The sequence below is a fragment of the Megalobrama amblycephala genome, linkage group LG4 (assembly GCF_018812025.1).
Source record: "Megalobrama amblycephala isolate DHTTF-2021 linkage group LG4, ASM1881202v1, whole genome shotgun sequence".
Lineage (NCBI taxonomy): Eukaryota > Metazoa > Chordata > Actinopteri > Cypriniformes > Xenocyprididae > Megalobrama > Megalobrama amblycephala.
In genome coordinates, this window is record NC_063047.1 from 35960833 (window position 1) to 35984756 (window position 23924).

A 23924-nucleotide genomic window follows, 5' to 3' on the forward strand; every position below is an offset into this window, starting at 1 on the left:
TGCAAAGAGTCAGCTAATCTTTTCTGATAAAGTGGTGTGTATGGTCATGCATCTCAAAGAGGTTAGAGTAACAATTTAATGAGTGTGAAATGAAGCCACGACTGGAGATTTAAAAACCTTCATGTAACCGTGCTGGACTTCATGTTTTGTGAAAAGCTGAACAATAGGAAATTGCAAGCATGTTAATTTTTTTCTACAATAAATTATTAATTTGTGTATGGTGCTCCATCTGAGGCTGCTGATTGTTTGATATGGTTTGACACAGTGTTACAAAATTATGCAAAAAATGCAGCTATGAACAATGCACACATGAAAAGATACTTGAGGCACCACTGAGGTTTTTCAGAACCCTGTGGGGAGCCGAAACGTGGAGAACCTTTAGGCATTCCTTTTGTCAGAGAAAGTAAGGATTCATCTAGTAACCCCATCATAAAAGCAAAGGTTTGAATGACAAATGCATACAGAAGTTCTTTGAGTGTACAGTAGGATAACTGTTCTACCTTCAAAGGATACCTCTATAGAGGATTCTATACCCATAATGTGTACAGAAATGTATTATCTTTTTGCTATGTTCAATAGGATATGCATCAACACATGACTGACAACTGATAGTGAGTTTTCCCAACAGTGCTTTGAATTCTACTAGTGCCAGTCTTTTGTATTGAGGCATATGTCCACTGATGTTCTATATTTGTGGGAGTGCATGATAAGATGTTTAAGTGCATTAATGTTCTTTATATAGAAAATACACTGTGCATTGAACAGTTGTGTGTATCATAAGTTATTCATTTTCTAGTTCCTCGTGAGACAGACAGGGATTAAATTGGGAATCAAAGTGCTTGGAAGCCCCTTTCAGGCAGGTGGTATAAGATGAATTAAACGCAGTTCAGTAACAGTTGCATGAAATGAGAACATCATTCTGCCTGCCAGCAAACTAGGGTGGTGGAGATCAGTAATCTTGTGTACATGGATAATATGTCCTTCAGATAGGCTGATACTACCTGATTCATCCTGCATTCGATATACCTACTATAATTAACTAAATAAATAAATAATGAAAAATACAATCAAACTTACTTGACTCAATATGATGTTCATCAATTTTTGAACATGATATTGGCAAGTACCGTCAAATTTCTGGAAATCCTATTATGAGTAACCCTGTGTGACAAAACAGATTAACTGGCTTATTATATTTTAAAATGTTCTAAAGGCCATCTCCACAGGATTTGATATTTACACTCTCTAGAACAAGGCATAATTAATTTATTGAACGTCATTGAGAAGAAACACTGTCGGTCATTCACCAATGTACACTGTGCTGATGTGAAATGGTGATGTTAAACTAGGGCTACAGGGAATTCTGGATTTTGGAGCAGCTGAATGTCCTGAATGTTGAATGCACACAAATGCAGATTTTCACACAAACGGGAATGACAAAAGTCTGAAAAGAGACATTAAGGATGGCTGGTCACCAGTGTGTGTTTGGACACCATAGCTTTTCCAGAAAGACCACTGCTTCACTAAAAAGCATATATTGTGTGCCAATGCATTCAATACTGATGCACCTGCACTGACTAAATGCACCTAGTTTCTTTGGAATTATGTTCTTGCCATTTGTTGCATTTTTAAAATCACGTGTTAGCATTCCAATTATCAGACCTCTTTTATAGCTGAAATAGTTCTAAGTCAACCTAAAGTGGTAGCATCTGCATTTGGTCTTAGAGACTATATTTCAAAATGATCTTTTGTGTTTCCATTGTTCTGCAATTCTGCAATTGTTCTGTTTAATTGCTTTATATGTCTGTCGGAGTTTAGAAAAACAGGGATAGAGCATCACTGTTATGAATCCCAATCTAAGAAACATCAACACTGTTATTAAACTGAACTAAATCAACATTAAACTGACAAACAAATAATTGACAGCACCCCTGTTACAGACCCCTGCACAATGGTGATACAACACCACCAAAAATTACACTTGCATTTTTTTCTATTGCATTTTGTTGCACTGTGTGAATTACTGTACCATTCTACATCACACTGCCAAACCTTTGTACATCATTACTGAGCTATTTAACATATTCATTCCCCTAAAAGTTTTTCAAAAGCCTGTGTGCTCACAACCCTGTTGCATTTTCCTGGTGTCTGAACCTATAACTGATTGAATAAACATGTAGGAATCCCAGTGTTATTGTTGAATTAATTTACAGTGTGCAGTGTGTCACATAGCACGTTTTAGGACTGTTGAATCAAAACATTTCTGGCAGGCCTTTGGCCTAGTTGTTAGAACACACACTCTAGCTTGCCAGATGTGAGAGATTTAAATCTAATATCTTAGTCCCACTCTTAATTCACAACACTTAAAACTCTTAAAACAACCAGTACAAATGTCAAAACACCTAAAAATCCTACTAAAAACCATTCTGTGCTTATTGTCTTCACCCTTGTGGAGCAATTATATCCCATTTTAATGTCCTACCCTAACCTTAAAAATGGCTGTTTTTGCTCATGACATCATGTATCTGGCATCTGCATTGAACTGGGTTGAAGAAGTTGAACAAATGTATATTTTTATACAGTATTTTAGATCAGTAACATACTGAAACTCTGTTTTTACTGTCACGGTCACCATCTCTCTCATCTTCCCCAGACTCCATTTCCCATCATCCCTCCTTCTGCTCACGCTCAGCAATCACCCGCACCTGATGATCATCACCTCATCACACAAGCAGCATTTAAAGGGTTAGTTCACCCAAAAATGAAAATTATGTCATTAATGACTCACCCTCATGTCGTTCCAAACCGTAAGACCTCCGTTCATCTTTGGAACACAGTTTAAGATATTTTAGATTTAGTCCGACAGCTTTCTGTCCCTCCACTGAAAATGTATGTACGGTAGACTGTCCATGTCCAGAAAGGTAATAAAAACATCATCAAAGTAGTCCATGTGACATCAGTGGGTTAGTTAGAATTTGTTGAAGCATCAAAAATACATTTTGGTCCAAAAATAACAAAAACTATGACTTTATTCAGCATTGTCTTCTCTTCCGGGTCTGTTGTCAATCCGTGTTCACGACTCCGCAGTGACGCTGCTTGTGACAGTGGTTGCTACTGTGTAGGAGCTTCTTCCATCGCTCTTAGTTCTAGTTATAGAGTTAGTTATTAGTTATTTCTAGTTACAAGTTTTCTAAAATCTTATGTTTAAATATGCAAATGAGGCATTATCTAGTTAAATATGCACTAATTTGCATAGGTTTCTAGAACAAAAATCTGAATATTGGATGGTCTCAGGTTCAAAATTCTCGTTTAAGTTTTTTGACATTAAATTCAAAGGTTTTTACAGAGGGAATTTTGGCTATCTCTTTTTATCACTCCATAATTCAGAAAATACTATCAACAGCCAGAAAACAAATAATTTTCACCATTTTTTTAGGAATAAAATGTAGTATAAATTCAGGCAAATTATATATCAACAAATCCCTCAGTAAAAAACCTTTAGAATATAGATAGGAATAAAACTGTAAAGCTTGGTGTATATAATTTCTGCTGAAGTGGAGATTTCTGACTCAGAGCAGGATAAAAAACTTATTTTGAGAAAACAGCCTTTAAAGATATTTGCTGTAATTGAAATCTATAGACACAAATAGACAAAGTGCTATAAAATATACATTTAAAAGTGTATTTTGGATATTTTCTTTCCACCAATCTGAAAAAAACACAACACCTCAAAATTGACAGGTGTCTGAAAAAACTGTTTTTGCCTGTAGTGTCTCCCCTTAAAAAGTCAATTTTTTAGGTATGTAGATAAAGGAAAATATTGTGTATAACCTGAAGGCTTGACTCACATCTGTTGATTAGATACATGAAAATTATTAAATAGATTGCCATGAACCATAAGATAAATTTAATTGCAGCAGCAGAGCATATTAAAAGGTCAATAGTTATGTGTGTATTTAACACTCGCCCAGACTTCACACTCACGCTGACTTCAATCTCTACAGCAAATGCCACTTTTTCTGAATTAGCTATGGATATTATGAGCTGTTAGTTTGTTAGAGTGCTGTTCTACCAAAACAACAACTTTTAGATTATTTCTGAATAATAACCATTGCCCATGGTAACGCTACATAACTCACCATTATTTGTGTTCTGTCTCTGTGGTCTCTGTTCTGTAAAGGAAATAATTGGTAAAGTTAGGGTGTTACCCAGACTAGATGTATGATAAATAGATAGAAAGTATGTTGTTATGCTGCTCCCCTTGTTCAGTTTCGTGCTTCCCTTTAACATAACATGGTGTCAGAATGTAATGTAGACCTGTGAAAGGAAAAGTGGTGAATAGGTGGTGGTGAGAGCCACATCGTACATACCAGCAGCCGACCATACGCTAGCCATGTTGGCAGGGACTAAAGTTTGAGGCCACATCAGGGTTTTGGCAAATTCCCTTGACAGAGGAAAGTTCCCTTCTCACTTCTATCACACCATTTGGCCAGTACACCTTTAACCATTTACTTTTTGCAGTCTCTTCAGCCCCAGAACACTTCCAGTGTAGTCGGGTAGTGTGTTGTAGATTATATTTTGGTGTGTAAAGACCCTAAAATATGCCTTGTGTTTTGAAATAATGCAGAGATTTAAATGCTTTTCATCTTTTTGTTTATTTCAATATGTGATGTAACTACATGTACACTGTAAAAAAAAAATCTTGTAAAAAAACGGTAAAAAGTCTGGCAGCAGAGTTTCCAGACGGATTCCGTTAAATTACAGCAAATAACCATTTCACAAAATTACATACAAAAACTGTAAAAATACAGAACAGACTTTACAGTCAAAATTCATTAAATTACAGTATATTACTGTTGATAATAATTTATTAAACCATGAAAAAACGGATAAATTATGTCAGATTACATAGAAAATTACTAACTTTCAGGTTAATCTCTGCAAATTGAAGGTTTTTATTAAGGTTATTTTATCAAGCTGCTCTGTCCATCTACAGTTATTTACTTTTAAAATATAGATTTTCCATGTACAATAACTAAGAAATTATTTATAAAAATGCACTTAGCACATAAATTCAAAAACAAATGTTTGCATTTTACAGTATTAATCTTTATTTTTACAGAACCACTCACAACTACAATCAATCTATAAATTAATTACTTAGAAATGCATAAAATTAAAAACCAATTTGTGTTAAATTAACAAAATATAGTACCAAATACATTTAATCAAAGGAACATGCACATGTACGGTATTAGTCATTGTACATAAGACATTGTATGTCAAGTTACTTAAATTATAGGAAATTCAAGCTTAGTATATAGAACATCTACATTAAAAGACAATTTCTGTATACTTTTATACTATTGCTGTTATTTTATACATATGATTACATTTTATCCAAAGTGACTACAAGGAGTACAACCCAGGTGAAAAAAAGTACATTTCTATAATATACTTAAAGTGCTCTATTTTAGTGCACTAATTTTGTACTTAATATACTAAAAATTTATCTTTAGTACTTCTTAAGATAATCTTAAGAACATCTAAGTGTACTCAACTGTGCTATTTTGAGACACAATGAAATATGAACTAAAATGTGCTTTTAATATACTATCTCTGTATTTAAAAAATATATTTAGATACCACTTACATAGTACATAGTACTTACATAGTTCATTTGAATCCATAGTGTACTACAAGTGGTAATTAAATATATTTTTTAAATACAGAGATAGTATATTAAAAGCACAGTTTAGTTCATATTTCATGCTGTCTCAAAATAGCACAGTTGAGTACACTTAGATGTTCTCAAGATTATCTTAAGAAGTACTAAAGATACATTTTTAGTATATTAAAGTCCCTGTAAAGTCAATTCTGAGAATTCTTTCTAAACACTTTATAAATGTTACAAATGTATTGCTGAAACACACTACAAAGACTGAATTGTGTAATGCTTAATTGTGAAGTTAGAGCGTTAAACAGTTTTTCACCAAGTCTCTGTTCAGGATTTTATGGGCGGAGCTAAAACGGGGGTCTGATGACGCACTTGGACCCCCGAGCATAGCCCCTCCCCTAACACTATATAACTGTCGATGACGCACCGAGCGTGGCGCCGCCTCTAACTCTACAGCGGTTCACTCGCTCAATCTCGAGTGTCATTACGGTTATACAGCCCTTTGCACATTTACATGGCTGTTATAATATACAATATGCTCTGTCTCCTTATTTAAATTGTCTAAAACGACGATATTAAAGATTCTAAAGTGATCGTTCTACACCAGATAATTTTACAAACTTTTATCAGACAGCTGGGATTCACAGATAATCTGCTGTTTTTGGTAATTGTGACTGAACAGACCTCGGCCCCCCTCGCGCCTCGGCCTTCCTACCGTCCCACCGGCGTGGTTTCAGCGCCGCCAGAGGACACGCCCCCAGCGTTTGAGAGCAGAGAGCGCTGCCTATTTTTTCGAGATTTTGATAACTTATTTAATTTATTTGCAGATTTTTTTAATAATTCAAATTTGGCTGGGTGGTTAATAACACATTTTTCTGCAGAGTGAAAAACTCAGAACACATACTTTAAAATGACTTTACAGGGACTTTAAGTACAAAATTAGTGCACGAAAATAGAGCACTTTAAGTAGATTATAGAAATTTACTTTTTTTTTCACCTGGGAATGGATGCAACAATAAGTACAATGACAATTTCCAGTTAGTCTAGCACAGTATGCATAGAAATTATTTTTTTCAGTTAATCAGAAAGTATCATCAGGACAATTGTTCACACACAAAAAATGCATCTTTAGCAGTCTCTTGAAAATGGTTTGAGTTAGTCAGGTTATTCCACCAGCATGGGACAGTCCAGGTAAAGGTCAGTTAAAGTGAGTTTGTGCCCCTTTGGGATGGCACCACAAGATGCTGTTCACTTTCAGAGCGCAAGCTTCTAGAGGGCGTATAGGTACAGGCTTGCAGAGCCAGTTGTTGTTCTGTTGTGTAGCATTTTCCGATAGGAATGGCCTGGTCTTCCCAATGTTGTACTGGGCAAATCTTCAAGATCAGGCAGTTCTAGCACTGTGTTCTGTGAAGTTTAACTGATTGATTATAACACAAAGGATGGGTGGCTGAAACCACGAGAACTTCTGTCTTGGCAAGGTGGAGTTGAAGGTAAAGGTCATCCAGGTGAAAGTCGGAAATTTCCATCAAGCAGGCTGAGATGCGAGCAGCTACTGGTTGATCATCTGGCTGGAATGAAAAGTAGAGATGTGTGTCAGGATAGCAGTGATAGGAAAAGCCATGTTTCTGAATGATTCTAGTTACAATTACAACAAAAAATACTGTACAGAACAGCAGCATGAAAAGATGTAAACAAAGAATTTGTTGTATAAGAATAGTACACTTTCCACACCTGGACTGCAATGCTGCTGTAGATCTCCACAGTCTTTCCACATGACCTGAAATCATAAAGAAATAAAAATTAGTTGGCTATTACATTAATTCAAACATGCCAGCATATGTTTTCCTGAGACAGTGCAAATCCTCAACCTTCTTTGATCTGGAATTTGTATATCCAACTATCCAATGTATCTTATGATTCAGTATTGACAATTTACTCAGGTCATGTAATATTTTTTTCTATTATTAGTATTTATTATAACACTAATATATGCATACTACTCGTGTTTGCAAGCAGATGCGCTCAGAATATTTAATTTATAATGTTGTTCATATTGTACTCTCATCTGCTTTCATGTAACGTATAACTTGGACCTATAGTATGAGTTGTACAGGCTGCAGAGTGGCAGTTAGCCACATTAATCGTTCAGTGTATCAAAAGAGATTGAAAAAATGGCGGTACTATCACATCTAAACGAAGATATAAACACTTGAATGGACTTTATCTTGGTTTAAAACAGATGGAAAATTGAAAGATACCTGCTGCAGTTTTGCTTTCAACGGCAGTTACCTTACGTTATGTGTCTGAACACAGTTCAGAAATACTAACATTAGCTTTTTCAAAACTATAAACAATATAAATGTGTAGCCACACGATATAAAATATCACACACATGTAGAATTTAACTCTCAACTCAGCCAGTGATCGGTTGGTATGATGTCCGCTGTGGTCTTCTAGCTGAAAGGACGTGTTAGTTTTTCGTTTTTCCTCACACTGTTCCGAAGAATGGACAGACGGATGTGTTCAAATGAATTCTCCTGCCCACGACGACTGCTCTTTACGATTGCTTTACACTACTGTTAATCTCACGACCCAAAAGCATAGCCTGCCCTGAAATAAATTCAAATTACCCGCGACGCTCGCCCTTCCATCATTGTACGGCTCCGACCGGGAACTGTTGTGGGCGGGACTAACGGAAAAGTAATCGGCGGCAAATTTGAATCTGCGTCGCGCACGCGCGCACGCGCACGCGCGCACACGCACACGCGCACACACACACACACACACACACACACACACACACACACACACACACACAAACAAAGCTACGCATTTGCAGCTCGATTTGGAAAAATATAAAATGTACATATCAATAATAGATGTGTTCAGGAAATTTAGAGGAGAATAAGTCAAGGCCAATCAGCGGTTTCAAAATAAGCATATGTGCAAGTTGAGGTTAAAATATTAGTAAAATAAACAATGCATTATATATAGAAGGCCTACACACCTTATGTACCAATACTATAATTGAACCTTAAAAAACTAACTTTCACCAACACATTATCTTAAATGGAAGAGGAAAAAACATGTTGAATGGCTGTTGATTTCTGTAGTTCTACATTTGTTCCCATTTTTCTATTTTTACAGAAAAAATCTTAATATAAAATATTAATCAACATTTTGTGTAAATTTACACATTTTTCTGTAAAAATACAGAACATTTCTTTTAAAAAACAGAAATTTAATGTAATTCTAAAATACATGCAATTCCCTGTAAATTTAATAGTGGAAAATTAAATTACAGCAAATATCTGTAAAACAACATGCATTTCAGTGTATAATGACAAAACGGGAAAAATCTGTAAAAAAATACAGACCATTACCTGTAAATTTACATTTATTTTTAACAGTGTACCAGCATTCTTTATTTCTTTATTTTTTACTGTTTCCTCTACACAAATGAGATGTTCTGCAGAACTGAATTGTATTAATGCTGACCAAACAGCACTGAATTTGTTTAAAGCTTACGAACACAAGTTACATTATGTTACGATATAGAGACTACAGGAAGGAGATCGCACAAGGCGTGTGTAGCATGTTTCCGTTCTGCAGAAACTGAGCGTCATTCTTGGAGACTTTGCTACTTGTTGTAGTACAGGACCCAAAGTAAAAAGGCAGAACTTCTGCCTTATTACATCCAATCGGTTTTGTTTGTTTAAAGTGTGAGATATACTTCCGCATTGTTATTTTGGATCATTTCAACATATTCTGCCGTTCGGTTGCTTCATCAGCTTACACTGCATTAGCTGTGGGATATTGTGTCAGGGAAATTCGCATCAAGGACGACAGCTGCATCATGACTGCAGACTTGAAGTGAAAGGATTAATACTGAATGAGAAATGTGTTTTTGCCAAGGTCAAGATAATGTCTGTGGGACACAGTTATACTTCAGATCAAATTCCACCTGATCCAGCAAATTGAGGGCTATACTAGACATGCCTCAGCCTAGCTGCAGATCTAAGGAGGGTCATAGGTATAACAATCTACCTGGCCAAAGTTATGCCACAACTCACTTCATACACATGCCCTAAAAAATCTGTAGGCAATGAATGGTGTTGGAATACACCACAGAAAGAGGCCTTTCAGAAACTGAAGAGGTAGCTCAGTTCAAAGCCAGTGTTAGCCCAATACTCACACATGAGACTAGACTGTCAGCAGATGATTCATTGTTTGGGTTAGAAGGAGTGCTGACCCAAAAACAACCAGAGAATGGACTATGGAAGCCAGTGGTGTACATTTACTGAGGGTTTTCAGAAGCAGAAAAACACTATGCCCAGATTGAGAAAGAAGCTTTAGCATCTGCGTGGGGCATAACCTGATATTGCTGAGTTCAACATGTTCCTGGGTCAACATTTTTGTTGATCCTGGAACAACATTCAAATCAACCAATTAGATTTGAGGGACAAGTTTACAGATTATGTCAAGTTTAGGCTTAAAATCATGAATTGGTGCTTCTACATCAGTTTTATTCATCTATCATTTCCCTCTGATTTTTGGGATAACTTATGGGTAGGGTTAGGTTTAGGGGTAGGAATAGGGTTAAGACTAAATTTTCAGACTAGAACGTTGTTCCAGGTTCAACAAAACATGTTGACCCAGGAACGCATCTAACTCAGCAATATCAGGACGTGCCTATGTGGGCATGCAAAAGCATGGCTATCTGCTGGTCTTCCAAAGTTCACACTTGAAACATATCACAAGCCTTTAGTCTCTTTGATGAGTACCGTAGCATTAGACCAACTCCCTCCTTAGGTCTTAAGATTTCATCTAAGACTGATGCATTTTGATAATGATATAATCCATGTTCCCGGAAAGCAGCTGATGAAAGCAGCTGTACTGTCAAAAAGCACCTGTTAAGCACACACTCTCTGAAGAAGAAAATAGAGCATGATGCAGATCCGAAGGTGTTTGTTGATTCTGTTGCCAGCTTGCCAGCTACAGAAACAAGGCTGAAACAAATAATTGGTGAACAAAAAGTTGACTTAATCTATGAGAAAATCCAAAAATCTGTACTATTTATCAGGGTGGCCAAAGAAAAGTTACCTGTCAAAAGAGCTGTGGCCATACTGGCAGGAGCGAGAGAATTTCATTTTGTCTCATTTTGACAAAGGATTGTCATACTCAGTTCTATGAGGCAAGAGATGCTGAAGATTCTTCACGAGGGCAAGCAAGGGATTGTTAAATGCAGGGCAAGAGCTCATCAGTTGGTCTGGTGTCCGGGCACGTCAGTACACATTAGCCAGCTGATAGAACGATGGCACTGATTTTTTTCTTCTGGGAGAAAGAGAACTACCCAGCAAACATTCGGACGTCTATTGACCGTTGAAAAGACGTCCGTCCGACACGTCCCGTCATGGTTGAAAAATAGTTCCAAAATGAAAGTTGAACCGACGTCTTTGACGTCTTCTGGAAGTGAACTGCACGTCTTTTCTGCACGTCCATAGACGTCTAAATGCGTCGTCTTCTGGACGTGTAAATGCGTCGTCTTCTGGACGTCTAAATGTGTCGTCTTCTGGACGTCTAAGTGTGTCGTCTTCTGGACGTGTAAATGTGTCCTCTTCTGGACGTCTAAATGTGTCGTCTTCTGGACGTCTAAATGTGTCGTCTTCTGGACGTGCAAATGTGTTGCTGCATATTTTAAGTGTATATATAAGCCTTATTATAAAATAATCACACACCCATTGTGTAACATCGTGAAAGGCAATTAATTATGTCTTGAGGTTTAACTTGACAAAAGGTCATCACAAATAACACATTATTTGTAGACATAAGCAAAAAAGAAGCATGTTCTGATTTAACACAATTAATTTTTTGGAACGGTTTCTGTTAACCAAATTAAAACAAGTACAAAATCCTGAATCATATAAAGGGATAGTTCTCCCAAAAATGAAAATTCTGTCATTTACTCACCCTCATGTTTCAAACCTCTATACCTTTCTATGTTCTGTTGATCACAAATATATTTGGAAGAATGTTTGTAACCAAGCAGATCTCACAACCCATTAACTACCATTATAGAAAAAAAATATATTATGATAGTTAAGGCGGCGAGATCTGCTTAGTTACATTCTTCCAAATATCTTTGTGATCAAACGAAATTAGAAAGTTATACAGGTTTGAAACATGAGGTTGAGAAAATGAACATTTTCATTTTTGGGTGAACTATCCCTCAAACACATTACAGTGGTTTGGCTCATTGTTTATATCCTCCACCCCCAGCTCTTCCTGGAGCGTGCTTGAGGTGTTCCCCCATTGCTGCATCTATTTCAGAGTCTGTTGTGTTTGGGCTCCACCTCTTCACAGCATCTAAGGGGAGAGAATATATTTATTTTTAAAATAATTAAAATGAAAAATTTGAGTTAAATGACATGCACTTATTTTCAAAATATCTTTATGGTGTACAGCTAACATAAAAAAAAAAAAAAAAAAAACTTGGAACAAGATGAATTAATCATGAATGAAACATCAAAAAAATGCTAATCAACATGGATTACATTTTATTTTATTGTATAAAACATATTCTGCTTTAAATGGGTGTTAGATTAGTTGGTGGAAAACAGCTTTTGTCCCCTCTCCATCTTCAATACCACTGTGGTGCCCTTGAGAAAGACCCTTAACTTGGTATGTAACTGTGAGAAAGTGAACATGAACATTTCTGATAAAGAGAGGTGAGCTGTGATGTCCCCTGAATAGATAAAGCATACCAATAAAATTCTCATCAATTTACAATGAACAATGCTTTTTTTTTATATTGACGCATTCCCCAACTTACCTTGAATAATGTCATATAAAGGTGTGGCTTTAAATGGCTTTTTCCCAAGCTGGCCACCACCCCTCATATTAAATTTGGACATGAGAGCATTTGTCATCATTCTGTGAAAGAAATTTAAGATTACTTCACCTTAGAAAAATAACCAAAAATGGTCAATAAATCACAATTAACAGTAAGATGCAGTGTAGCAATTGCATGCAATGTTAAAACATACACTTTCACAACTACTCATCTATCATGTAACAAGTGCTATGAACTATATCCTCATCCATAGGTTTTGGTGACAAGTAATGAATATCATATATTGCTTACACTGAAATTATGTTTTGATTTCTTGTTTTCAGTCTAGGCTGACTGTCTGAGCCAGTACAGACATATTAAAACCTTCTGAACAAGTGATGTGTGACAGATTAAATCCTGACTTGAAGTAATATAAATGGCTGGGTTAATTATGGTGGTAATCAAGATATATTTTTCGGAAATATTATATGGGACTACACAATTCGAGGGAAATACATACCTGTTCATAACTTTGTTCACACAGTCGCGAACAGAATATCCACCAACTCTGGACAGTTGCTGGACCTAAATGTGAAAACAATTGAAATAATGCTCAAGAAAGATACATGGAACTATATACACATACAAATACATATATACATATTCTTTATGTCAAAACTTACACAGATCAACTTGACATCAACATCTTTGATGGATTCTTCAAAGAGTTTTAGGTCACTCTCTGAATCCATCTTCTTTAGAGATGTTGTAGACCTGCCAGGGTCCAGAATGCCAACTATTTGCTTAAGTTGATCTTTCAAATCGAACAACATTGAAAAGACCTTCCTTTGAAATTCTGAAAGAAAAATTAGAGTAATATAACAACTGGACACCTGAATAATTAAAAATTCTTCATTATGACACTTGCAGTCACAATTTGAGTTCATGCAGAGCATAACATTTTACAAATTTTTTGGACACTTTTTCCCAGTTTTGTTTTCCTGCTGATTTCCGGTAAAAATAAGGTAGTGAAAACAGAAGTGCAAGACTGAATTTACAGTGAGCAAAAACACTTATTGTCATTCAATACTTGGTTTAAACTGGCCATTGTTTTAAAACCACCACATATAATATTTCTTACTTGTGGTTGACATGGGGTAGGCACTCTTTGAGGGTCTGGTACCACCTATTGAAAAAAAAAAGAAAAAAAAGAAAATAAATAAAACATTGTAAAATGTTAACTCAATTGTGGATAGGACAACCCCATGGCTGGAGCTAACATACCGTCAGGTCTGTGCTCACTCCTCGATGCAGCTGTCAAGAGGCAAAACATTAAGAATTGCTGTTATTATTTTTTCCGGACCACTGTGTAGAAGATGTGATTCAAAGCTGAATTTATCATAATTACTACAGTAATAAGAGTCACAAGATCCTTCACAAATCATTCTGATATTCCGAATTAATGTTCAAGAAACATGTATTATCACTATAAGTGTTGAAAACAGTTGTGTACAATTTTATCAGGATTATTTGATGAGTATAGAGTTCAAGAGAACAGCATTTATCTGAAATATAAAGCTTTTGCAACTTTGATCACAGGAATAAATGACATTATACTATTTTAAAAATAAAAAATAGTTATTGACATAAAGAAAATATTCACAATATTATAGTTTTATTATTATTTATTTATTTATTTTTAAATGCAGCCTTAATGAGCATAATAGACTTATTTCAAAAACAACCAATTAGTACAGTTTCAAAACTTTTGACTGGTAGTGTATATTGAGCTGTGTTGTCACTAAGGTGGACTGGGTTAAAAATAAGATGACTAAAGTTCTCACGTACACTGGGGTGCCCTCTGGGACTGGGGTGTCCTCTGGGACTGGGGTGTCCTCTGGGATTGGGGTGTCCTCTGGGACTGGGGCGCCCGTGAAGAATTTGGGACAGGAGACAATACTGAATACACATTACAAACAAAAGGTGTGAAAAATAATACAAATTTATTTAAGGTAAAAAATGTCACATTAATTGTTGAACACTGTAAGTGTACGATTAATTAAAAATCCTCTTTATGTGGATGAAATTAAACAAGAAAACAATACTATGCCTCTTTCGGTTGCCCCAGATGGCCTGGAGAACGAATCATAAATTCTCCGTCTGGCAGATGGCTGTTCGTTATGTGAACCTGAGAGACAAATTGAACATTAAATGTAACTTCATTTAGTACAATAAACTTTACAAAAGTTTTTTTTTTATTATTATCATTAAAACAGTTAATTTTATGAAAGTGTAAATATTAACAGTAAATCACTTCACTGTATAATACCACATTAGTTATGAAATCATCTGGCTGTACTTTTAGGTAATTCTTGTTGAACAATGACAGATATTATAAGCTCTGTATTTGTAACTATTAACTTCAGAGAATTTAGTGATTCAGAGAAATGTATGTTTATACGCTAAGCTGTGTTATCAGTAAGGTAGAATCCATTTAGAATAAGATGTGTAACGTTCTCACATACAGTGGGATGCCCTCTGGGACTGGGACTGGGACTGGGGTGCCCTCTGGGACTGGGACTGGGGTGCCCTCTGGGACTGGGACTGGGGTGCCCTCTGGGACTGGGACTGGGGTGCCCTCTGGGACTGGGGTGTCCACTGGTACTGCGGTGCCCTCTGGGACTGCGGTGCCCTCTGGGACTGCGGTGCCCTCTGGGACTGGGGTGCCCTCTGGGACTGGGGTGTCTGGGACTCTGGGACTGGGGTGTCCTCTGGGACTGGGGTGTCCTCTGGGACTGCGGTGCCCTCTGGGTGCCCTCTGGGACTGCGGTGCCCTCTGGGACTGCGGTGTCCTCTGGGACTGCGGTGCCCTCTGGGACTGGGTGTCTGGGACTGGGGTGTCTCTGGGACTGCGGTGCCCTCTGGGACTGACTGGGGCGTCAATCCAGAATTTGGGACTGTAGACAATACTACATAAACATTAAAAACAAAAAGGTGTGAAAAATGATAAGTCATTTAGGGTCAGAAAGGACACATTAATGAATCAATAACAGCATAACTGTACGATTACCAAAAAAAAATCATCTTTAGGTGTATGACATTAAACAAGAAAACAATACTATGCCTCTTTCAGTTGTCCACGGTGGCCTGTAGAACGTTTCCTGATTTCTGGAAGATGGCTGTTCATTATGTGACCCTGCAAGACAAATTATACCTTGCATGTAATTTCATTAAGTACAATAAACATACACATGCACAATGTAATTTATTTTAAAAAAAGTTCGTAGTTGTCTAAAATATTAAAATAAATCACTTTTTAAATCAATGTTTTTGAATATTATGTTGATATTCAGGCAAAACCTGGACTCATGGAATACATTTTTACCTCTAAATGAGAATGACATATTAAAGGCAAAAGTGACGCATTTTTTAGCCAAGCAATGTGTTTGTATAGTGTGGGAATGCACTCAGGGATGCACCCAAATAATAACAGACAGCATCAGTAGCACTTACGTCTCATGGTGTCATTGATTATTCTAGGGTATAGATCAATAACACCATCTTGATACTGATGTTTATTGTCATGAAGTGTGCTATCACCTGTGTGAACAAAACACACCAAAATAATTTATATACATTTTTGAGTTTCATATCAAAATATATAAAAGTCATTATTGAAAGCATGATTCTTTTTGTAGTATTAAGCAAAGCAGTCACAAACATACAACTTAACGTAGGGTAGACAAAGACAGGGGTCGGGCACGTCTCATCCAAGTGTGTTGGACACAAAAGTTGATCTTTAGCACAAACGAGGAGATATGAAAAATTAGAACATTAAAAAAAACTGTAGACTGTTTAAGGCATATCTATACATAATTCATTTCTACAGTTTACCATACCTTCTTTTTTTTTATTGTTTGTAGAATTTGCAACATCTTTATTTGGTTTGTGTTGACCTTTCAAATGGATATGAAATGAAATTGTAATTAATGATATTAACCCCCCAAATAACAACTTCAATTTGTTTACGTGTATTTTCAAATTGAGGCATTTACCTGGCATGGGTTTTGGATGTTTGTATTTTGGAGGAGGATCTGGATAGGACACAGTCCTTTTAACAGCTTGTTTGTTTTTATTTGGATTAGACTCTGTTTTTCCTTTGTACAAAACAAAAGCAAAGTAAATCAATCAAACAATTATGCTGAACTTTTAATACAAAACAGTATTTAAACATTTTACATGTGCAATAACTAGGCAATAAAATCATTGTAATTCCATGGCAAATAAATATTTCCTCCGAAAGTTCCATTTTCAAGGGCTATAATTAAAAATTCTACAAAGGGAATATTTATGATAAGGCTAAAGACACACAATAACATAAAAATCGGCAACTCACGTTTTTTTGCTGGCAGAAGACTTTGACTAAGCTGGGTTAACTCAATGTCAGTCATGTCACTGTCGTTTTCAAGGTCCAAGTCTAAATTTAAAAACAAATAAATTTGTGTGAAAGTTTTAGGTTCACATATGAAAGACTGCATTAACAAATGATGATCTAATGCCATTTTGAAGCACCAAATAATAACGTACCATTAACAAAGTCATTGAAGATTTTCCTCTTTCGAGTTCTTTTTGCTTTGCCACGATTGTCCATTACCTAAAAGATAAAACAACAGGACAGAGTTTAACTTTCAGGACACTAAATTCCGTACATTTATTCCAACATTGGAAAAGCAATTGGACATATATTTGCATCAATCATGCTAGTAATTGTATATACACAAAAGAATGTTAATTGTTGTATTAATTACACCCAAGTCAGATCATGCTGACCACCGTTAACCAAAAGATTAGAACCATCAGGTGCATTTAATGTTTTCGCTAATTAGTGGTGTTAGGTGCCTTTCCAAATCTTACGGAAGAAACAGTTAAAATATTATTAAAAATAAATAAATAATTATTACCAAGTCTAGTCATTCTGGTTTGTGCAACAGAGGCAATATAGCATAACCCTGTTTGTAAGGAAGACACACAGCCTTTTTGTAGATGCTTTCTCTATTTGTCAGTATTCGCTTTGGCATTGTAAAGTCACTGCTGACAAACATAATGTTAAAGAGCTTTGAGTCACATGGCTTTTCAAAGAGACTGTCACAGTCAGTTTCCCTCAACACATCCATCCTTAGTGTTCCATCGCTTCGTTTCTCTTGAATAAATCCCACTGCATTATCCATAAGGAACACACAGTTGTCAGGCATCTTTGCGGTTAGCTTTGTTGTACTTTGGGATCGTCTGGCATGTTTTTCTGTACATTGTCTTTCAGCAAGTCTTTTTGTGACTTGCACTAGCGGTTGTTTGCCACTTCTCACCATTTTTTTGATAACCTGTAAGTGGTTCTCAAACGGAAAACATGATATTTCGTTCAAAGAGCTGTGGAAGTTTGCAGCATCATCTGACAAGTGTTTGATGGAATGAATGTTGTATGTTGGAAAGGTGGGTCCATAAAAATCCACAGAGCTATCCACAAAATGCTCCAGAATGTTGTGTGCATATCCTAGATAGGACTCTCTCTTCTCATCTGATTCATCCAAAAGAATGCTCATGCCAACACTCAGACAAAGAAAGTGGTGGTACTGGTCATTAGGAAGCACATCCTTCAAGATTACTGGTCCTGTGTAGAGCATGAATTGACGTAGCTCAGTAGCTTTCCACCTGTCCAAGTCTTCCATGCTTCTTGGCTGCCTTGAAAACTCTGCAGGCAAAGCTTGTTTCAACTTACTAATGTTCATTTGTACCTGCTCTCTCTGAGCCTTACTCAGTCGACAGATAACTGGCCCACGCCACAAGTATGTCAGCAGCCTTTTCATGGCTCCAAGACATACTAGGTGCATGTAGTCAAGGGGGAACTGTTTCACACACAAAATACCAGCTCTAACAAGAGGTGATATTTGTTTTTGATGGTCAGGGTATCCAGCTCGGTTGAATACCTCATCTGTTCTTCCTTCAAAAGTACCCTTCATCAAGTAAACTACCCTCCTTTCGATCATTTGTGCTACTGCAACACATCGCTCACATCCATGCAGACTATTGTGACTTTTTATACATTTTAGAAATGACCTGGCTTGTGCATCACAGATGATCGCCTTCACTGTAACTGTGTGAACCACATTCTGGAATGAAACTCCATTTTGGATGAGCTGTTGCAACTCCTCTAAGAAATCTTGTAAAAACTCCTCAACAGGGTCAGGCTTGCTGGACCCATAATACAGAGCTACAATAAATGGCTGACAGTTCGGAATTTGACCAAGAATGGGCCAGAAACACATTTGACTTGATTTAAACAATGGCACGCCATCCACATTGAAGCACAGTTCAACTTGCCCTTGCAGTGTCTCTTTTGAAATGTGTTCAAGAAGGTAACGGTCAATACCATAATAAATATACTGTCCATTGCATTTATTATGAACTGGCACTCCTTGTGGAGTATCAAGAAGGCTTCTAGCATCCTTGGGAAGTCTATGGCCATGGCGTCTGAGCACACAAAGAAGCTCATTTAGTGCCTTGTGGGTCTGGTTTGTAGCAGTAGCCCAACTAGCCAAGTCTACGTGGAGGGAAGGTGTTTCATCAGTTGAATGTGAAGTCTCATCCAACTGCTCAGACTCTGTCTCAGTAGAATCTGTGTCATAATTGTGTTCTTCATCAGTATCACCCCTAATGGACACTGCTTCTGTGCTGATGGAAGAACTACTGCACTCCATAGAATGTAATTCATTATATGTTGATCCCTCCGCGAGTGGACTGCCCTCCCCGGCCAAGGCTGGCTCCACTGGCCCCTCGGATTCAGAGCTGCTATCATGTTCCACTAAGGCATCAACCCTTGCCCTTCGTCGTCTCCACATCTTTTGGTACTCAGAGGACATGATTAGCAATTCTAAAATTACAAAATATTTTAAAGCAGTTACTGAAAACATACATGTTCGAATCCAGCTAACGTTAAACATTTCAATCTCTTTCAGATAATGTACTTTCTGAAAGAAACTCTCAAAAGGCTACATTAATAATTTACATTAATAACTTTGACTGTATTATTAAATATACTTTATACTGTGGTGTACCATGTATAAATTCAAAATAATTTTTAGCCTACTAAAGGATTAATACACTTTTAAATACACTTTTCCTGATAAATTTACTCACCCCCATATCATCCAAGATGTTCATGTCTTTCTTTGGTCAGTCGAAAAGAAATGAAGGGTTTTGAGGAAAACATTCCAGGATTTTTCTCCTTATAGTGAACTTCAGTGGGTACCAAACAGGTACCAAACAGCTGAAGTTCAAAATTAGTTTCACTGCAGCTTCAAATTGTTCTACACGATCCCAGATGAGAAATAAGGGTCTTATCTAGCGAATCGACCGGTCATTTTCGATAAAAAAATACAACCGTTTATGATTTATAAACAAAATATCGCCTTGAACGTACTTTCCGCTTCCGCATTCTTCATAACGCTTACGCTGAATGTCCTACGCCTTCCCTATTCTACTTACGGAACGAACGCGGCGCAAGTTTAGTTTTTTTTTCCGTAAGTAGAATAGGGAAGGCGTAGAACATTCAGCGTAAGCGTTATGAAGAATGCGGAAACGGAAAGTACGTAAGGCGATATTTTGTTTATAAAGCATAAACTGTTGTATTTTTTTCGAAAATGACCGGTCTATTCGCTAGATTAGACCCTTATTACTCATCTGGGATCGTGTCGAACAATTTGAAGCTGTACTGAAACTAATTTTGAACTTCAGCTGTTTGGTACCCACTGAAGTTCACTATAAAGGAGAAAAATCCTGGAATGTTTTCCTCAAAAACCTTCATTTCTAAATTTATCAGGAAAAGTGTATTTAAAAGTGAACTAATCCTTAACATTAGCTAATTTTAGCCATACTCTGTGATTTTCTGTTGACCATGTGGGCATCATTTCTCTCGGTTCCTTCGTGTCAAACACGTAATGCACGTTAATCAAATAATACAAAATGTGCTTACCCAACAGTAGATTGTATATCGAACAAATATATACTGACACAACTCCCTCGTGCTCCTCTCGTGGTTGTATGATCTGAAGTTGAACTTCTGTGTGAAAACTTGATCAATATCGCGCGAGATAATCTTCTTCTCTCGAGTTGCATGCAAAAGGTGCATGTCCGCCACCTACTGGTCTGGAGTGTGAAACGTACATGGTTTAACTAAGAATGAATGAATGAATGAATGAATGAATAAATAAATCCTGATATTGTATACATAAATACATAATTCAAATCTTCAAACTCTTTTCATCTTGTCTTTTTTAAATACTTAAACACTTCTCCATATACTCTTGATTGCATTACCCCATAAACTAAAAGTGTCTTCACAGATATACTATTAACTCCCATCAGTTTCTTTTCTTTGTTTTTGGAATATCCCCAGATTTGTTACTATCTTTTGTTAATGCATGTTTTTTGCAGCACAGTTTTTGCAATTATGGTGATCGGATATATATCTGTTTTACATGTATATGCATACATTCCATGTTCAACGAATAGACCAACATAAAACAGATTGAAATAATGACTAAAAATCAGTTATTTAAACAAGATAAATTAAATATATTTACTTTGTATAGCCTACAAATCATGTATTTCATAAAGAAAATTCTTTTTTCCCCCTGCTAGTCTTGCTTGACGAGACGTGTAAACGACGTCAGTGGACGTGTTTTCACAACCGTGACTAGACGTGTAAACGACGTCAGTGGACGTCTATTCACAACCTCTTAAAACCCTCTTAAAAACTACTTGGTGCACTTTAATTAGTTATTGCAGTATTAACCAAGGTGTAATCACAGCTTTTGCACATTGAACAAGGATTTCACAGAGGGTCATGATGGACGTGTAATGCACGTGTAAAAGACGTCACCTAGTGACGTCATCTCACAACCGATTTACAACAGGGTATATATTGAACTACACGCAGCTAAAAGTCAAAGTAACAATTATACATGCAACCCCCTTGAACTATAGACATACAAACATATCTGAATGCATTTTTAGGAAATGTTCTGTTTTACATATTTTTACCGATATATGCCGTCCTACCGCGACTATTTTTGGCCGGGGACACGACGTCGCCGTCGGACCAATGTTTGCTGGGTACCTGCTTGCAGAGATAGAAACTCGAGTCACACTTAAGTCGCAAAAAATAAATGACAAATACCCGAGACTTCACTCGAGACTTGATTTGGACTTGAAGACAGAGACTTCCCAGCAAACACAGTAGGCTACGTTGTGACGACGTCGTCAGTTAGTCGTCATTTGGTCAGCGTGACATTACTTTATGACAACGTTGTGAGGACGTCGTGGTAATGTTCCATTTTTTAGAATCTTGGCTAACGTTCCAGAAACGTCGCGGGCACGTCCTCAAAAGACGTCGCTGGTTAATCCCACGGAGAACGTTGTAGCGACGTGGTCCATTGGTCTCCTGATAACTTTCCAGATATGTAACTTTTTGTGTTCAAAATGTACAAAAATTATACAATGGGAATGTACAACATGAATACATTTTCCAAACCGTGTTTTTGTTGTACCCTGAATCATTATGGTACACCTAGATAAGTGTTTATATTCGGACTATTTTAGACCAGTCTGGTAGGAACCGCTGCGGAGTAGCACAAATACCTGCGTGATTCGTCATAGACATAAACAGAGAAGTAGCTCCGGCTACAATGTTCTTCCGCAAGATGCATGCCGTTCTGTTTAACCGTTAGAGCGCCAAAAGTTATGGACATGTTTATATATTATATGTTGTGTTTGTGAATGAAGGAGATTTATTGGATGGGGCACGCGCGAGACAAATTCGAAATTTTAAATGAGCAAGTCTAACGGACTTTCGGAGAATCTTGAGTACTGCGCATGCGCATCATTTTGTTCTGTAACGGTCGACTTCCAGCAGACGGACACGGAGTAAAAGGTAAGCCCTTAAGGTACTGCTTTTATTCATCGTTTTTGCCCATGTGACACTAAATATCACTTGTGATGAGTAATGTTAGTGCAGTGTTTTTGGTTTTCTAAATGTATTTCATAAATAAATTACGTTTGGTTAATGTGCGCACGAGCGCTGTCCCCATGAGGCGGTCTGAGGTAACTTAGCGTTAATGTTAAAATTATCTGAGACGCAGTTTTATATTCTTATTTTAGTTATTTTAAGTGTAACCTTCACTGTTTAATGCTCTAAACGGCAAAATCACTTATATTCGTTAAACGGCAACTGTAGTAAAGTGTTTTTTAATTTTAGACCCTGCCTGGCCTCCTTGAAGCTCATATGAACCATATTAAAAATTCAATAAAATCAGACACGGTTAATTACTTCACGATTTGTTTACTTAAATTCTTTGTAATGACAGCCAGTGAAGCAGCCAAATCAATGATTTAGAGTTGTTTATAACAAAATATTCTCGTTTGTCGCCACTTACTGGTTTAATGTGAACGTTATGTGTGAGTCTATTCATTCTAAGAAATCTAACATACTTTTTATTTTCAGCAGCTGGAGGAGAGACAGCCTGTGCAGCAACAACAAGACAACAATGATTATAAGCAGGGGTGGGTATTAAATTAGTTTCTGACTTGTTCAGTACCAGTAGATATTTATAAGGTCCTGGACTAATGGTGCTGCTATCGGTATGTATGTAACGTTCAGTCATTAATTGCCCTTTATATACAACCACATATCATTCAGATAATCTCCAGGTGGACTGCACGGGTCCAGGATCAAGAGATCATTCATCATGCAGACCATGTTCCAGGAGAAGCAGCGTATACTGGGTGAACAACTATGCCTCACTTTTCCAATATCACTTAGGTAAGACTAAATGGATTTAAAGTGATTTCAATCATGGTAATTTGTTTCAGGTCTGCTTGATCATTTTGTTGTCCTGGATGTGAGAACATGGTCAAAAGATGTGTCAATCAGCATCCAGCCATAAAAGCAGCCTTCTCGTTAAAGGGTTAGTTCTCCCAAAAATGAAAATTCTGTCATTTATTACTTACCCTCATGTCGTTCCACACCCGTAAGACCTTTGTTAATCTTCAGAACACAATTTAAGATATTTTAGTTGAAATCCGATGGCTCAGTGAGGCCTCCATAGGGAGCAATGGACATTTCCTCTCTCAAGATCCATTAATGTACTAAAAACATATTTAAATCGGTTCATGTGAGTACAGTGGTTCAATATTAATATTATAAAGTGACAAGAATATTTTTGGAGCACCAAAAAAACTAAATAACGAATTATTTAGTGATGGCTGTTAAGTTAAACTTGAAATTCTAAGGGAAAAAATTGTATTCATTATTGTTAAATAAAGACTGGAAATCTATCGGATGAGATGAGGTTTGATGTGAGA

General features: G+C 36.8%; 1 protein-coding gene and 1 long non-coding RNA gene across 3 annotated transcripts; both read right to left on the reverse strand.

Annotated features, from left to right (window-relative positions):
• Window positions 1–6584: 6584 nt before the first annotated feature.
• On the reverse strand, window positions 6585–8435 carry LOC125267446. Of its 2 annotated transcripts, none has more exons than XR_007184674.1 (3): window positions 8091–8435; window positions 7409–7454; window positions 6585–7245 (listed from the first exon to the last, which is right to left on the reverse strand). It is a non-coding gene; the product is annotated as an uncharacterized LOC125267446 (long non-coding RNA). The 2 variants fall into 2 exon arrangements; XR_007184673.1 differs by having other exon boundaries at window positions 8070–8432.
• Window positions 8436–10178: 1743 nt separating this feature from the next.
• On the reverse strand, window positions 10179–20690 carry LOC125266179 (mucin-7-like). The gene is made up of 17 exons (XM_048186632.1): window positions 20536–20690; window positions 17097–17163; window positions 16906–16986; window positions 16565–16666; window positions 16409–16465; window positions 16235–16306; window positions 16023–16109; window positions 15634–15705; window positions 15035–15478; window positions 14620–14697; window positions 14358–14468; window positions 13794–13823; window positions 13651–13695; window positions 13193–13365; window positions 13030–13094; window positions 12510–12610; window positions 10179–12043 (listed from the first exon to the last, which is right to left on the reverse strand). Exons 2-17 carry the CDS (start codon window positions 17158–17160, stop codon window positions 11931–11933), a joined length of 1695 nt encoding a protein of 564 aa, XP_048042589.1. The 5' UTR covers window positions 17161–17163; window positions 20536–20690; the 3' UTR covers window positions 10179–11930.
• Window positions 20691–23924: the final 3234 nt, after the last annotated feature.